General features: G+C 37.3%; 1 protein-coding gene across 5 annotated transcripts in view; it reads right to left on the bottom strand.

Moving 5' to 3' along the window:
* Window positions 1-16,993, bottom strand: part of LOC111000670 — a 66,154-nt gene that overhangs the window by 7,002 nt on the left and 42,159 nt on the right. For all 5 annotated transcript variants that reach the window (XM_022270208.2, XM_045631599.1, XM_022270206.2 and 2 more), the window contains 7 exons: window positions 7,284-7,420; window positions 3,331-3,414; window positions 2,483-2,620; window positions 1,892-2,028; window positions 1,323-1,528; window positions 571-732; window positions 1-121 (listed from right to left, as the gene is read on the bottom strand). The exon at window positions 1-121 is cut by the window's left edge and continues 33 nt beyond it. In XM_022270208.2, the coding sequence (XP_022125900.2) occupies window positions 1-121; window positions 571-732; window positions 1,323-1,528; window positions 1,892-2,028; window positions 2,483-2,620; window positions 3,331-3,414; window positions 7,284-7,415 (980 nt within the window). In that variant the 5' untranslated portion in view covers window positions 7,416-7,420. The remainder of the gene's footprint in view (window positions 122-570; window positions 733-1,322; window positions 1,529-1,891; window positions 2,029-2,482; window positions 2,621-3,330; window positions 3,415-7,283; window positions 7,421-16,993) is intronic.

Here is a 16,993-nt window from a genome sequence, read left to right as displayed (position 1 = left end):
ATGGTAGATTGTGGCGATGGTGGAGCTGGGGGTCGTTGAACTCTGACGCGGACGTCAAAGGCGGGCGGCGCGCCAGCGATTCGAGAGTGAGTGTGTGTCGTCTCTTGCGACTCATTGTAGCCTAATGAAATAGTAACGATTTATCATAACATTTATTTCAATTAGACCACCTAAAATGGCACGTTAAATAAAATATAAAGATAATTCTAGTTGCCCCTTCCAAAAGGTATATTCGTGTGGAGAAGAATGGGCAAGAACCTCCACAATAACTCTTTTAAAATAGAATTTACAATACTAGAATACATGAGTTAAATATTATATGTGGGATATATATTTATTTATTTTATTTATTTTTTAACACTTCGTTACATTACAATATAAAAATTTAACTGTGAATAAAGGAAAAAAATAAATTATATTAGATAAGGTAGGCAAGAAGTGCAAATATATTTAATATGTAATATTTATAATAAATTAACAGTGACTTTCTTTGAAATCGAACCCAGACCAACCAGTTACTAAACCATATAAAAAATACACGCTGCAACTTCTAGTATAAACACCAATTACCTTCACTTTGATATTCGTCTACCAAGAAGCTGGGGTTAACGTGCGCATGCTCAGTTTCACTTGGAGTCTCCGATGGATAGTCTGAGGGTATGGTATCTGATGCTACACTGGCGCTTTCGGCAGCCACCGGATAAACTGGGTGTGCTCGGGGTATCTTCACTTCTGTTGACACACAAACATATTTTACTAAACATTATTTCGTAAACCTATAGCTAACATAAATAATATGCAACATAATAATTATGATAATAATAATAATAAGCCTTTTTATTTCCAGTTTAACAATAGTTGGTAGTTGTTATATAGGCAACTATTTTTTTTTTCTTTTTATTTTTTTTTATATCTCATATCAATTTTTATTCTTTTTTTTTATTATTGTATTTAGTGTGGTTATGTGTGTGTGTTTTATATGTGATAAATGTTAAAAAAGTTGCTCTGTTTGTAAAAAAAATGATTTTGTTCGTCCGCTTAGAATTTAGATTATTTTAGTAATATCTTTATATTTTATTTATTTAGGAACTTGACTAAACCTTTCCTGCAACCAGTTTTATTTCATCTTCTCATCTCTTGTAGAATACGCCTTTTTTCTTTTTTCAGTTTTTTAGATTAGTGAAGTAAATCTTCATATAATGCATGAAATGAATTCTCTTTGTGATGTCCTCTATCTTTGTCGTGTTCCTAATGTTAATATTTCTAACCATTTCTTTTGTTTATAAGTAAACATCAAGCACTAAACATAATGGCGTACTCACCTTGAATACTCTCTCTACTAATGATGGAAGCTGAGGAGTCATCAATAAGTCTTCTTGGCACGGGGAGAGCTCTTCTACGCAGACATAAGTAAGAGACGCCGAGACCCAGTAAAAGAAGTGTCAAGAAGAGAATAGCGCAGATTATCATAAGTATATGTGTTCCTGCTAACGGTGCCTTGGCTGGTAATGGACCTGCTGCTTCTGGCCTGCAACATACATCGGATTAGATTCTAAGTAGAGTTTTAATGAGTTGATCAATGAGTTGTTGCTACTCCTATTAATATTTGTTTTTAATTTATTTTATTATTTGATGTCATATGGAACAAGATGTAATGGTTGCAGCTCCTTACAAACGTTGTGTAAAACATGCCGATTAAAAAGAGTGGTGGAGAGTTTATTGCCAGTTCTTTTTTTCTATTCTACGCCCTTGATTTGAGAACTGGCAGTAAATGTTAAATTACAAGCATTTAATGTATATTTCTTTTTTGACGTTCATAAGTGTACATTATGTTACCTACATGAATAAATTATATTTGAATTTTGAAGTTTTTGAATTATTGATTACTTACGTTGCAATAAAAGGCTTAGCAACAGGCACTATGGGTGGCGGATATCTGCAAACGATTGTGATAACTTCATCGCCATCCATTTCCAAACCTGGATGGAAACGAACCACAATGTTGTTCGTGAAAACACGCAATGGATCCTGCAAAGAATGTATTTTGAAGTTTACTTTTTGTTACCACTAAATTTCCAAACCAAACCACCAAACTCACCAAATACCATAAAGCAAAATCAAAAGAACTTCATTTATAAGTTAAGTAAGTAAGCATTATGTATACAAAGATTAAAGGTGGAAAACCCAGGTATATAGGGAGGTTCAAGTGGAAGAAGGGGGCGCTCCAAAAAAAGGTTTATAGAATGAATGGAAACCTTAGCATGAAGCGAAAGAATAAAAGCCAAGGACAAAGATAATTAGAAAGTTACTGAAGGGAGATAGGATAACAAGAAAAAAAATTAATAAATCTAAGCTGTTTTAACGAAATGAGACGCGTTTATTTATATTATAAACGTGACAACTTAATTTCTCGCCCAAGTACATTTCTTGAATAAATATTAAATTAAATTCTTAATCATTTGTAGTTATTTCAATATATTACCTGTTTAGTTCCACATCCCTTTAATGGAAGCTCGAGTTTGTAGGAGGTAGCACCCTTACCAGCAACCTGGCACGCGGAGTTTCTGTCGAAATCTGCGTATGCAATTCCGTAGAATTTCTCGTTAAACTTTAGTTCAATCTGGAATGACACAAATTTTTTTCATTTTAATATAGTAAGAGACTTTTTACATATACTTTGAGTGTTGAGATTAGAGATTTTTAAAGTGAAATGCAAATACGAGAGAAAAAGCAGTATAAGAACACATACTTTAAAACAAAAATACCATTACAGTAAAATTGTAATTATTGGCGCCTACTAAAAATATATAGCAAATACTCGTGGAATTTTAGGCGATATTGCGATGCGACAGAACTACATATTTTACATATGTGAAAGTTAATTTAATATTAGTTTCAGTAGTCTCCATATTATTTTTTATTAATAGTTTATTTCAAAAATCTTGTTTACCACCAAATATCTCACGACGATTTAATTAGTATTTTTAATACAGTTGCTCAAAAAGTGGCATATTGCAGGGACATATAGCGTTCGGGATGAGGGCTGTTACACACTCGTCCTTTTTCTTTACCTTTCCTGCACTCGTGCGTTCTCTTTCCCAACTGACAAGCACGAAGTTTACTAAAAAAAACACCTTCCCGGAACAGAAGAACAGGGCAGACATTTCGTCGGTTACATAGATATAGGCAAGTTAGTAATAAGTATTATGTTATGATAAATTGATACGATTTTTGATTCTTAAATGCCATACTTTTGCCATACGAGATAATGAGTTATGTGTACATAGACAAAAAATATTACTGGGTAGAATGTTTAATTCTAAAACAGACCTGCATAGAACCAGCTGCACAGTTTAACGCCGCCCTCGTTCGATTCAAAAATATAACTGGACTGAGATCATCCAGTTTCGTCACCTGAAAGAAAAAATAAAACGTGAATCAAGATAGTAAGGCACATTATCATTAAATGAAGAACCGTTTCCCTAAGAATTCGCGAATAATACCATATTGCTTTTCTGGTAAATAAAACTGCAATTTCACACTGGGTTACCCGTTATTTATTTTTTCCTTACTGCGAAAGTTGTAGAAAAGCTTTTATCTTATATCTCTTACAAATAAACGGTGGCGCTGCAAACCTTGGCCAACTTTCTGTGCCTGACACACGGCGTCCACTTTTTGGTTCAAAACCATGCCAGTTTCCTGATATTCCTTCCTGATATTTAATGGGTGCAACGTCAGAGATGCTGAACTGCTGTATTATATTATTAATACAATTTTTACATACAATTGAAGATCCTAAATCTGATGTGCCACTAACAAACTAATTAATAACTCTAAAACTATATCGAACGAAAGATGGGGAACGAATTTAAATATTGCACATCATTAGCCAAAACGTGTCCAATATGAGGGGCAAATGTGATGACAGGATCCTTATGTTATACATTATAAGGGTAAATATGCCCCTTATATAATTTTTCACAAAGCCACCAATGTAGTCTAACTTAAAGCAATAGCAATACAGCTAGTGATGTAATGCATTTTACCTAGGTAACACTAAAATGTTTAGAAAGTGAAAAACGGGTTAATGCACAACGGTAGCCAATATTTTTATTGTTTTTTGAAGTTATCTCCGTTCCTCTCTACACATCGTCGCATTCGATGGAACCACTGAGAAAAGCAGTGGGCCCATTTTTCCTTAGGGGTCTCTTATATGGCGTCTTCGTATGTTTTCATCACATTTTTAGGCCTCCTAAAGAGAATACCTCTAATTTAAGGTTTTAATACATTACGACTGAAAGTTTTCTCGCGTTAGCTTCATTTTCAGGTGTAACAAGAGTTTTAGATTTGCCGCCAATTCATAAAAACAAATGACAAATGAATACAATAAACTACATACATAACTTACCAAAAAGTTTTAAAGTTGAAATACAAAAAAGTTTTCATAAGCAATGTTTCTAACTGGCCAGTTCTAAACATTTTCAGTGTTACCCACGTATTGGGATCGACGATGTAGCTAGCTTCAATAAACTAGTGATGTACCTAGAGTTATAATTGCGTTCAGAGTATAGGTGCAGCACTATATTTAGCGGGCTGTCAGACTGTCTCGATAAATCCAGCCCGGCTAATTATTTGCCCGCGGTTATCTATTGGGGTGGATTTCCACTAACCAACGGGTAAAAATTGTTATAATTGTAATTATGATATCGAAACGATTAAACGATTTTGATTTTGTTGTAAGCAGTAACATTGGTTTGAAATATTTAGTATTATTTGTTGTTTTAAAAAAAATCACTTTTCTTTTGATTTTTTATGTTTTATTTTTTTATTTATCTATTAATGTACTTACTTGTTTTCTGATTCATATATATATATATTGTTTATCTTTGTAATGTAAAAGAAATAACCTTTATCATACTATTTAATAGCCTGTTTTCGTCACTACTGTTGCAAGTTAGTTTCAGTCGTAGTTTAGTAGGTACTTTTGGCGTGCTATATGTCTTACAATAAACTATAGATTTGTGTGTTATTTGTTAAATTTATTTTATTTATGATTCATTATTGTTGTTTCTTGTATTCAATCCTGTATTCGTAAAATTACTGTATCGTTATCTGATAAGTCTTCTGTTTGTCTGCTGTTTTACTTTATTTACTAATTTTTTAAAACTTTAATTATAAGTATACATATTGTAATATGTATACTTATAATTATTAAGCGTATTGTACTATTGTATTAGTATATTTTCTCATGTAAGTTATGTAAGTGATGTTCTTAATGACAAATAAATTACTGAAACCATAAGATCTGTTCAATGATTTTCTTACTCTCGTGTCTTTAACTAATTTAGTTATAGTATATTTTTACAAACTATATGAGACTTATAAACTAAATACCGCTTTAAAGTCATTCCTTAAAACACTCATTCAAAAGGTAGTATATATTATCTAATTAGTATATAAAACAAAATGGCGTCCCTTAGTTCATACGTTGAAATCTTCTAAATCTTTAGCATTGACATAATTTTATTTGAATAAAAATCTACTTTAATTGATAACCAAGGTAATAATTTGAATTGTTCAGGAAATAACATCTTACATATTTACCTAAACTGGATTTATTTACACAATAATTATATATGAATATGTATTAACAATAAACTGAAAAAATATGCATCAACGAGAGGGCTTTTTTATTTATTTAAAACTTTAAATTAAAATAATATAAATTAGGGGTGCAGGCGACCTTATCGCTAACAAGCGATCTCTGTCTAGGCAACTCAAGTAAAGAAAACAACAACAAATAAATTAAGCTTAAAGTGCAAGAAGTGCATAGCCAAAAAAAACACACAGCAATCTCTTTGAGACGACCGTTAAGAAAACAGTTTAAAAAATTAAACAGCTAATAAAATATTATAAGCACGGCTATCGACTACAAAATATCGTCTGTCAGTGGAACCAAAGCAAATACGTATTTTATTCGCGCGGTCCGTTTGTGCGTTGTGATTGCCGAGACAATGTATCGTAGTCGTTAAGACATACTGAATAATTTCTATATGCGATCTGATAACACATTGAATGGACTTTATTATCTTTAGACAAGTTGTACACCAAGACTTTAAATATTTGTAGTACTACGCAGCTCTAAATTCAATTCGAATTCACAATCATTTATTCAAAGTACACTTATGAACGTCGAAAACAGAAATGTATATGAAATTCTAATTTTACATATACTGCCAGTTCTCAAATCAAAGGAGTAGATCGGAAGAGAAGAACTGGCAAACTAAACAAAAACGTGGCGAACTCGAACTCAAACGAAATTCTTTTTAATCGCCACGTTTTTTGTTTTACACATGTTTTTAAGGAGCTGTAACAATTATGTTATTAATAATAATAAAATAAATTAAAAACAAAGATTTGTCCTGTATCAGCAGGAGGCTTGGTGAAATAAGAGTACGCACTTACATTCTCTTGGGAACACGCCAATACGTAGTCGAAATAACTAATATCACCGCATACACGAATTCAAGTACAACCAGTCACCACAAGTAGCAACAAATACCACCACAATTAGTAAAAGTTGGACTTCATTAAAATTATTAGCTTTGTTATTAATTAAATTCGTTTTTCATGACTTATTTATAGCCTTATATCAGAATACAAAATAAGTATATACGCCCACGGGCATAGGCCTCCATTTTCCTTATTGTATAATATATAATTGTCAATCCCGTCCAGGTCCTTCCAGCTATTTTTGATAAGTAAAATTATCTAAATCGTAAATTCTATAAGTCAGGACACAAAAAATTAATGCGTATGAACGTCGGGACGCCATTTTGTTTTTTTGAATCCCTGTCTTTAATTGAATATTGTTAACGGTTTACAAGTCTCATATACACAAAAAGTGACTTTATCCTGTAATTTGTCACTATTTATATTTGAAGGAAAAATGGGATCTTTTTTATCTTGATGATTTTTCAATACTTATTTATTAAGTATACCTTGATAATATTGTAATCGTGTATTTACTACCCCTTAGTGGGGCACCTCCCTCATTTCCCGGTACAGTGAGTGTCACCATCGCGTGTTATCTTTTATCAGCCAATACTGAGCCTTACCATAAATAACAGAACTGATACCAGTTCTTCTTACCCGCTCTACGCCCTTGACTTGCGAACTGGTGGTAAATGTAAATTTACGATTAATTTAATTTGTTTTCCTTGATGTTCATAAGTGTACATGTTTACCTAAATGAATAAAAATATTATGACTATGATATTTACCTTGCCATCAAGCACAGTCTGTTCGGGCAGACCATCTCCCTGGTATTCAACGTTGTTGGCCTGCGATCCGTAGTTCGACTGCCCCTGCGCCGCCGCCAGGACACCAGCAATTATACACCAGAACAACGCCATATTGACTGAAACAAGATGGACAATCATTACTGCGAATTACGATACGTGTCAGATTATAATAATAATTATAGCCTTTATTCAGATATTTGTAATCTACATTTAAACACATTTCCATTTTAATCTTCTATTGTATCTGTGTGACCTTTTTTGGCAAAGCCCTACTCCAAATCCCTCCACTCCTCTCTGCACTTGTCTCTCCACGTGTCAGATTATATGACAGCAAATCTGACACTTTTTTTTATTTATAACATAAGCTTCATCCCTGCCCTCTGCAACTTGATTAGTACGGTATTAACCAAAATAATTACCCCATGTAACGCATGTTTTAGCATATCAAGAGCATATCCATATTATGTTACAAACAAAGCAAGCTGGTACAGCCATAACATTTAATGTATCAGACTTAGACATTCCAAGGATGTGGAACAGTTATATTAAGTGTCAGCAAGTAACATTTTATAACGGTGAACCGTAAGATAAGATGTGATTCCTGAAATCCAGCTGTTAATTCATTTTATGACAATTACCGTAATTATAACATTGAATACATAAACAACCTCTCTAAAAGTCGTTAACGAAATGTTGGACTCCGTACGTACTTTATGTATGAAAGTATTGTTTATTTATTTCAACGAAGAAAAAATGACGGTTAGTGCGAGAATGGTAAAAATTAAGAATTAAAGTTATTATATTTTGTATTATATAAATAAAATGAAATATGTTTCTAAGCACGAAGACGACGATCGAAGACGGCTGGATCAATTCGAGTTTTTTTGGTTTAAGAAGTTTTTTATGGATTTCAGTTTAAAAGTTAAAAATGAAAAATTTTTATTTGTTCTATTTAGTTTTTTAGGTTTTTATTCCAAGTAATTATAGTTTCTGAAACATACACAACAATGAAAGTAAGTTAAAACAAATATTGCATTAGATGAGCTTTATTGAACATTCTTCTTCTTAACAAAATCTACAAAGTATAATTGTTTCGTCGTGCTTACACTTGAGGCAAATTAAAACCAAGAACTGAGGGAGTGTTTCACTTGGGAGGACGAAAGATGTCCTGACCAGTACGTGCCAGTCTAGCCTCAGACTCGAAACCAGTGACTACGGTCGAAAAACTGTATATATATACATAATATATATATATATATATAAAATATATATAATATCCTTAGCGACCTGAATAACGTTAGCGCGTTTAAGGGTATGACGGCATCGCAGTGATTTGTACTCTCTTATATTATACGATATGTATATATTGTAGGTTGACACAATATCCTCTATATAATAGTCCTCCTATAACTCATCTGTTCATAGTCAGAACACAGATTGCACGATGCGCTCTTGGAAAAAAAATAGTGCCATCTTAAATGTACCAATTCTTTTATAGAACAGGGGTAAAAGGGCTGTCTGATATACCCATGGATACTCTCAATGCCGAGGGCTCGCAAGAGTGTTGCCGGCTCTTTTGATTGGTCGCTCTTTTCTTGAAGGACGTTCAGTTTATTTCGATGGCCAACTTTATCCTCAGTTACTATATCGTCATGAGCGCTGTCAAATATGTCAAAGTGCATATACACACATCGCTCCTAAAACTAGATTTAATTTAGAATATAGGCTTAAATTTAGGGAAAATAATTGAATTTTATTTCAGAAATTAAAAAAAAAATTGAATTCTAGCAAAGGCCTTTTTAAGTTCAATGACACTGACAAGAAGCTAATAAACTTATTAAAATGACCAAAAATGTACATGACCACTAGTGTTGCCCAATTGCAAGACCAAGACGAGACTTAGACCAGTCTTGGTATTGGTCTTGCGTCAATACACCTGGTCTTGATCTTGGTATTGGTATTGCGCTCTCAGTCTTGGTCTTGGTCTTGATCTTGCAGCAAGAGTCTCGCAAGTCTCGCAAGACTTGCAAATACCTATTAGCCTATTGCTATTTATTCGTCACTCATGTCAAATTGTAAACATTCACTCCGAAAGCAATAAGAATTTAGAGTACCTAGCTAGGTAAATGGGCGAGAATAATAAATAAGATAGACTCGAAGCGAAACTCAATTAGAAATGACTGAAATTGAAATAAAAACTCATATTTATAAGCACACAAGCCGAAGACCGACAAAGAAAAATGCGGCATTCTTTGATAGATAGAATAAATCTTTGAAAGATTAAAAAACAGAAGTATCAGAATCAAAATCAAATAGGTTTTGTGCCTACGCAAAAATAAAGTGTAGATAATTATGCAAATAATATTGTTTATTATGTTCCTTTTTTATTGGAACTATACGTTGCCTGCTGTTTTATGGAGGTTACTAGCTACTAGAGTAGATACGATAGAAGTTGATAAACCGACACTGCAAATCTCGATTTTTGGAAATGTGTGATTTTAAAACCAAATGCGTAAAGCAATATGACGTCGCTCATATTTGGAGTTTTTCCACGTTTCAAATTTGTTTAAATCACCCACCATCGAGACAGCGTGTCAAATGCCTGTGATACACTTGTTGCAAACCGCGGCGTCTTTGTCGGTAAATTATCAAATATAATATCGTATATAATACACCGACCGACCAACAGTTTATTCGCAGAACGTCACATTTTCCCAATCAACCTTGAACCTTATTTCTCTAGTGTTAAAGTTGAAAATTTGATAACGCCCAAATCTCAGTTTGTCCTAACTGCAAGACGCAAGAGTATTGCAGGCTTAAGTATTGTCTTGCTCAAGTCTTGCAGGCTTCAGTCTTGGTATTGGTCTTGCTATGATAAGGCGGTCTTGGTATTGGTATTGGTCTTGCAAAAATGCAAGAACAAGACCAAGACTGCAAGACCAAGACCGATTTTGGGCAACACTAATGACCACGGTTTTAGGTTCGACGACCGGCGAATCGCATTTTGTTTGTTTCTGACCATAAATTTTGGCGGCATGTGCCAAATGATCCTTGGCGTACTGAACGTTTTTATGATTATTACTTCATAAAGGAAGGATATATGTTCCTAATATAAATTTTCGTTTAGCAAGAATACTTCTCTGCTGGACGAATGCGGGAGAAGATAGAAGAATTCTTCTTCTGTATCTTTTCTATATCGTCCGTTCTACTAAGAAACACTAAGAAACTGAGCTCATTATCTGGTTGGCTCTAAAACACATCTACAAATTGAGTTATCATTCTGTTTAAAAGAAGTGTAATAAATAAAATCAGACTAAAATAAAAGTATCAGTCTTAACATTAGATTACTAAGTAAGTATTCATTAAAATAATGACAACAATACTGCAAACATGATTACAAAAATCAATTTGTCTTTCGAAAATTGGATAATCAATCATTTTAAACCATCTATAATACGACGATCATTTGGGCGTTGTCTCATAATAAAATCACAAAAACCTGGTTTAACACATGCAAGTTTTTGAAGTGAAACTTCTTTAGGCGCATGAGGGTAAATTTTTTACAAATGTAACGTCACGCAAGTATGCAACGGAAGTGTCGAAAAAGAGAGAGAGAGCGATCGAGACCGATTGAGAGACTAAGACAGGGCGAACGTAACATGAAGCAACTAGCGATGGAGTGAGAGTAGGGAGCAAGCAAGTGAGAAAGATCGAGAGAAAAAGTGAGATAGAGCGATTGTCGTATTACGCACAGTGCCATGGAGCGAGAGGTGGGAGAGAGCTATAGTGAGAAAAATTAAACGAGAGAGAGAATAAGAGATATTGAGAAATAATACATGCTATATTGGTTTGTGTATTCGTTTACTAGTGTATTTATTTATATATATTATTATTAGCACTTATACGTACAGTGAATAGAGATATACAAATACATACATGGAGTATTAGGGCTTTTACCTTTTTTTATTTATAAAAAAGCTTGCCAACGGCTTACCTTAGTCATTATTAATTCACAAAGAAGTTTCACTTCTGACATGTGTACTTTGTACGCACGCACTGTTTTTTTATAGAACAGGGGGACGAATTTTTTTTTATAGAAAACGGGCAGGAGGCTCACCTGATGTTTAATAATAATAATAATAATAATAATAGCCTTTATTCAGATAATCTACATTACATATTTTATACATTTAAACAAATTTTCATTTTAATCTAATTCAGGTGCATCTGTGTGCCCTTTTTTGGCAAAGGCCTCCTCCAAATCCCGCCATTCCTCTCTACACTGTGCCACTCTCTGCCATGTACCACCTGCCGTTTCTTTAATGTGGTCAATCCACCTTCTCAGTTGTCTCCCTGTTGGCGACTCATATATAGAAATATAAATATATTATAAGTTAGGTTTGAAAATTGTAACTCTATAAATAGAAATTAAGTGCGAGTGTTAAGAGTTATAAGTTAGACAAAATATGTATACAGATTTAAGTGAGAAATATGGTTCAGTTATGAATGTAAATATATTCAATAAATAAATAGAATACTTCGCCGAATAAAAGGGTCACAGCTCTCGACGCGGTATACCGGCGCAAATGTATATAAGCGTAGCTCTCGTCGCGGTATACTTGCGTAGTACTTAAGCTCGGCGCGGGCGAGTCTCGGGGCAGTCGCGGTTCAGACTTGACACGGTGCAGACGCGCAGTCTCGGTTCAGACTTGACACGGTGCAGACGCGCGTAGAGACTCGGGCTCTTTCCTTTATCCCGTGACAACGAGCTGTGATCCAAGAAAAATCGGCGAAGCAAGAAATAAGAACAAGGCGCAGTTTCACTTCAAGACAACATCTACAATTACGCACTAGCAGGGGTGCGTGGGTCGAGGCGGTACCAGCGTTACGTCGAGCCGTCTTGACAAACGAGTACGCAGTCAAACCCCACCGGTATACAAAGCAGCACCGAGGTTACTTAGGTTACCGCACGGGTGTTATCAAACGAACACGATTTAAACGTACTATACCGTGCGGGCCTGAGTATATCTGTGGTGGCGTGGGAGTTGGTTAACAATTTGGTCCTTCGAGCCGGATCCTGCAACGGTTGTCATCAAGAAGTGAATATTGCGAAAGAAAATGCCAGTCACAAGATCACAGAATGGGATGCAGCGAGGAGAATCGACGTTGACTGTTACCTCCGCCACTAGGTCCGAAGTTCAGACCACAGGCGAAGAGAAAACGATCGAGCAGTCCACGTCGACGAGCGCAGCCAGCCAATCAGAGCAAGCATTGACTCTGAGACCAGCGGGTTATACCCGGCGGGCCGCATCGAGAACCGTATCAAAAGCCAGCTCAAGAAGACTAGCCGAGGCCAGAGAAGAGTTGGCTCGCTGCGAACTGCGGGAAGCGCAGGCTGCAGCACACCTGGCCAGATTACGATTAGAAGCAGAAACGGAAGAGGACGACTCCGTTATAGAAGACGTCAACGATGACCATGAAGAAAAGGTAGCAAACTGGATGCGCTCATCGGAACAAAAGCCAGAAGAAATAGAAACAAAGAGCGACATTCGAGCAATAGCCGACGCAATAAAGGAAGTCATGACGAACCATGTAATGCCGCAACCGAAATACATTCAAGAGCTGCCAATATTTGAAGGGGACAGCTCCGAATGGACGGCGTTCCGGGTCGTATACGATGATACATCTCCCATGTTCTCGGACATTCAGAACATGGCGCGACTACGTAAAGCGATTAAAGGCACAGCGAGAGAGAGTATTAAGAGCCTCTTGTACTCAGAAGCGAAGCCAGAAGAAGTTTTTAACGCTTTACGCCGAAGATTTGGTAGACCCGACGCATTGGTGTTAGCCGAACTTGAGAAATTAAAAGCGCTTCACAGAACGACAGAAAATCCCAGCGACATATGCGTTTTCGCAAGCCAAATAAACAACAGTGTGGCCGCCATAAAAGGATTGAAGAAACCGCAATACCTGTACTCACCGGAAATTATGAAAATTATCATAGAGAAGATGCCTGCGATTCTGAGGTTTAGATGGTACGACTACACGGCTGCGAGGGGAGAGGAATCGTTCTCAGATATTCAAACAATAAGCAACTTCCTCAATTTAGAAGCAGATAAATGCGGCGCATTCGCGGTACTCGAAGACAGCAAATGTGTACGACCGAGCGCAACGATAAGAAGACCGGTGAAGCAAGCTACTTTTAATATTGCTGAAAAAAGTAGACCAGAAGAAATCAAGTGCCCTGTTTGTGAAGGCAACCATAAGCTCAAAGACTGCCAAAGATTTCTGAATGCGGCAGTCAACGATAGATGGGAAACGGTTAAGAGGCTTAAGGTTTGCTTCAAGTGCCTAGTTGGAAAGCACCGGAAAGAAAAATGCCGAAGGCCACCGTGCAAGTTGTGTCGAAGATGGCATCACAGCTTATTACATGTGACATCGGAGAGCGAACAAAGTCATGAAGAGGCAGCGACCAAGACAGCGACGGTCCATACAATTAGTACTCCGAAAGCTATTTTAAAGATGCTTAAGGTGGAGATCTACGGACCGACTGGGAGCAAACAAGTACTGGCGCTGCTAGATGAAGGCTCAACGGTGACACTGCTCGACGAAAATGTGGCTGCTAGCATCGGCATTAAGGGTCCTCGCGAAACCTTAAATATAGAAACTATCGGCGGCGGGCAAATGAAAAATCACGACTCAATGATTGTAGATATCAAAGTGAAAGGGATAAGACAATGCGAGAAGAGCACACTTAAGCGGGCAAGGACTATCAAAGAGCTGAAATTAGCCCCACAACTCATCGATAAAACCCGACTAAAGAAGTGTCAGCACTTGCGGGGTTTACTGCAAGACGTGTGCTACGAAGCTGAGGCGCCGAAGCTGCTCATTGGCCAAGACAGTTGGAAACATATTGTCTCATTACAAATACGACGTGGAAAGCCAGGGCAGCCGGTGGCGTCAAGAACAAAGTTAGGATGGGTTATCCATGGCTTCGATAGCAACGGTGTGTCTCCGATCAATTATGTAAACACATGTGCACATGCAAGAGTCGTCGAAAACCAAATAAATCAGCCAGTGAGAGAACATCTTAATATTGAGTCTTTGGGGGTTCAGCCGAAGAAGCCTTCAACCGATATAAAACAGCGCACACTAGAAATATTGGAAAGAAATAGTCAACAATTGGAAGATGACAGATACGACGTCGGACTGTTGTGGAAAAGGAAAGACGTACAACTTCCAAATAATTTCTCAGCGGCCTTCAACAGATATCAAGGAATAGAGAAAAAACTGCGTGAGGACGCTAAGTTTAAAAATGAATATAGCACGCAAATAGATCTGTTGAAAAGAAACTACGCTGAAGAAGTAACAGCCGACAGCACATCGAACAAAAAGTGGTACCTGCCTCACTTGCCAGTGAAGAAAAAGCTAAGAATTGTCTTTGACGGTGCAGCCAATCACAACGGAGACAGCCTCAACGACCTTCTGCTGTCCGGACCGGAATTCAGGACCGGTCTACAGTCAATATTAGGAGTGTTACTGCGAGTACGTCAAGAACTCGTATCGATAGCGGCCGATAAAAAAGAAATGTTTCTGCGGGTGAAAATATGTGAAGAAGACAGAAACAGTCTCAGGTTCCTTTGGCGAAAAGACAAGAAAGCGCTAGTGAAGGATAACAGAATGTTATCAGTGATTTTAGGAGCTGCGTCACCTTGTACCACGATTTATATGAAAAACAAAAACGCAAAGGCTTTCGTACATAAAAATATAGCAGCGGTACAAGCAATAGAGCAATATCGCTATATGGATGACTATTTGCAAAGTTTTCACTGTGTCGACGATTACCAACGAGTTATACAGCCAGTTAACTTGATCCACATGAAGGCACACTTTGAGTTACGAGGATCGGCGTCGAGCAAAAGAGTGATCTTTGAAGACGACACAGAAGCTCGGAAAAGCTATCTAGAGCATATCGGTAGAATAAAAGATAATCGGCTGCCGCGATGTATGTCACTATTCTGCACTGAGCTGGGGGAGCTGCATACTGTCGCAGACGCGAGTAAGACAGCGTATGCAGCCGTAACTGGAGGTAATGGAGAATACTTAGAAAACCTCGTTGATGCCAAGTCGAGAGTAAAGTCTCGGAAATCAATATCTACGCCGAGACTTGAAATGCAAGCAACCTTGTTGGGGACAGAACACATAGACAATTCACCAATCACGAACCTAGCTGAGAATTCGAAAAAGGAGACGCTAAAACCAAACTACATTCTCATTGAACGATCCAGTGGAGCTGCGCGCATACTACATTTTCCTGATGCAAAGCTGGTGGGCAGAAAAGATTTGAAGTCCGTCCATCGACTCTCTGATCACTTTCGGAAGAGATTGCTACGGGAGTACTTGCCCAAACTACTGCCCAGGAAAACGACTAGACTACAGAAAGGCGAGCAGCTGCAACCAGGCGACGTGGTTTTTATCGTAAAACGAACGCTACCACGATGCACTTGGCCGAGGGGCATCATCGAAACTACATACCCCGGGCCCGACGGAATAACCAGAATCGTGGACGTCCCAACCAAAGGGGGAGTGTTACGAAGACCATCGTCGAGGATCCTGATCTTGGTGCCTGCGGAGTCGCCGTGCAGGAACGACGGTGCTTCGCACGAGGGGGAGAATGTTGGCGACTCATATATAGAAATATAAATATATTATAAGTTAGGTTTGAAAATTGTAACTCTATAAATAGAAATTAAGTGCGAGTGTTAAGAGTTATAAGTTAGACAAAATATGTATACAGATTTAAGTGAGAAATATGGTTCAGTTATGAATGTAAATATATTCAATAAATAAATAGAATACTTCGCCGAATAAAAGGGTCACAGCTCTCGACGCGGTATACCGGCGCAAATGTATATAAGCGTAGCTCTCGTCGCGGTATACTTGCGTAGTACTTAAGCTCGGCGCGGGCGAGTCTCGGGGCAGTCGCGGTTCAGACTTGACACGGTGCAGACGCGCAGTCTCGGTTCAGACTTGACACGGTGCAGACGCGCGTAGAGACTCGGGCTCTTTCCTTTATCCCGTGACAACGAGCTGTGATCCAAGAAAAATCGGCGAAGCAAGAAATAAGAACAAGGCGCAGTTTCACTTCAAGACAACATCTACAATTACGCACTAGCAGGGGTGCGTGGGTCGAGGCGGTACCAGCGTTACGTCGAGCCGTCTTGACAAACGAGTACGCAGTCAAACCCCACCGGTATACAAAGCAGCACCGAGGTTACTTAGGTTACCGCACGGGTGTTATCAAACGAACACGATTTAAACGTACTATACCGTGCGGGCCTGAGTATATCTGTGGTGGCGTGGGAGTTGGTTAACACTCCCTCTTTTGCGCTTGCTGTACCTTGGGCACCAGTTAAGCAGTTTTTTGCTCCACTTTTCTGTACCTCTTGCGATGTGTCCCACCCATTTCCACTTTAGCTTCTTGATCGTTGTTGTAACATCTGTTACCTTAGTTATTTTCCTTAATACTGTATTCTTGATGTTTAATAATTAAGGCTTAATAAGTAGTTTATTGAAATATAGCTAGGTTATTAAATGTTACAGTCAACTTTAAAAAGGTAGGTCGTAGAAAGAGAACCGACGCGGAATGCGAGGCTTACTTATCTATCTTAGTTATGTTTTCAACACAT

The sequence above is a fragment of the Pieris rapae genome, chromosome 2 (genome assembly GCF_905147795.1).
Source record: "Pieris rapae chromosome 2, ilPieRapa1.1, whole genome shotgun sequence".
Lineage (NCBI taxonomy): Eukaryota > Metazoa > Arthropoda > Insecta > Lepidoptera > Pieridae > Pieris > Pieris rapae.
This window is presented reverse-complemented; position numbering and strand designations above follow the sequence as displayed.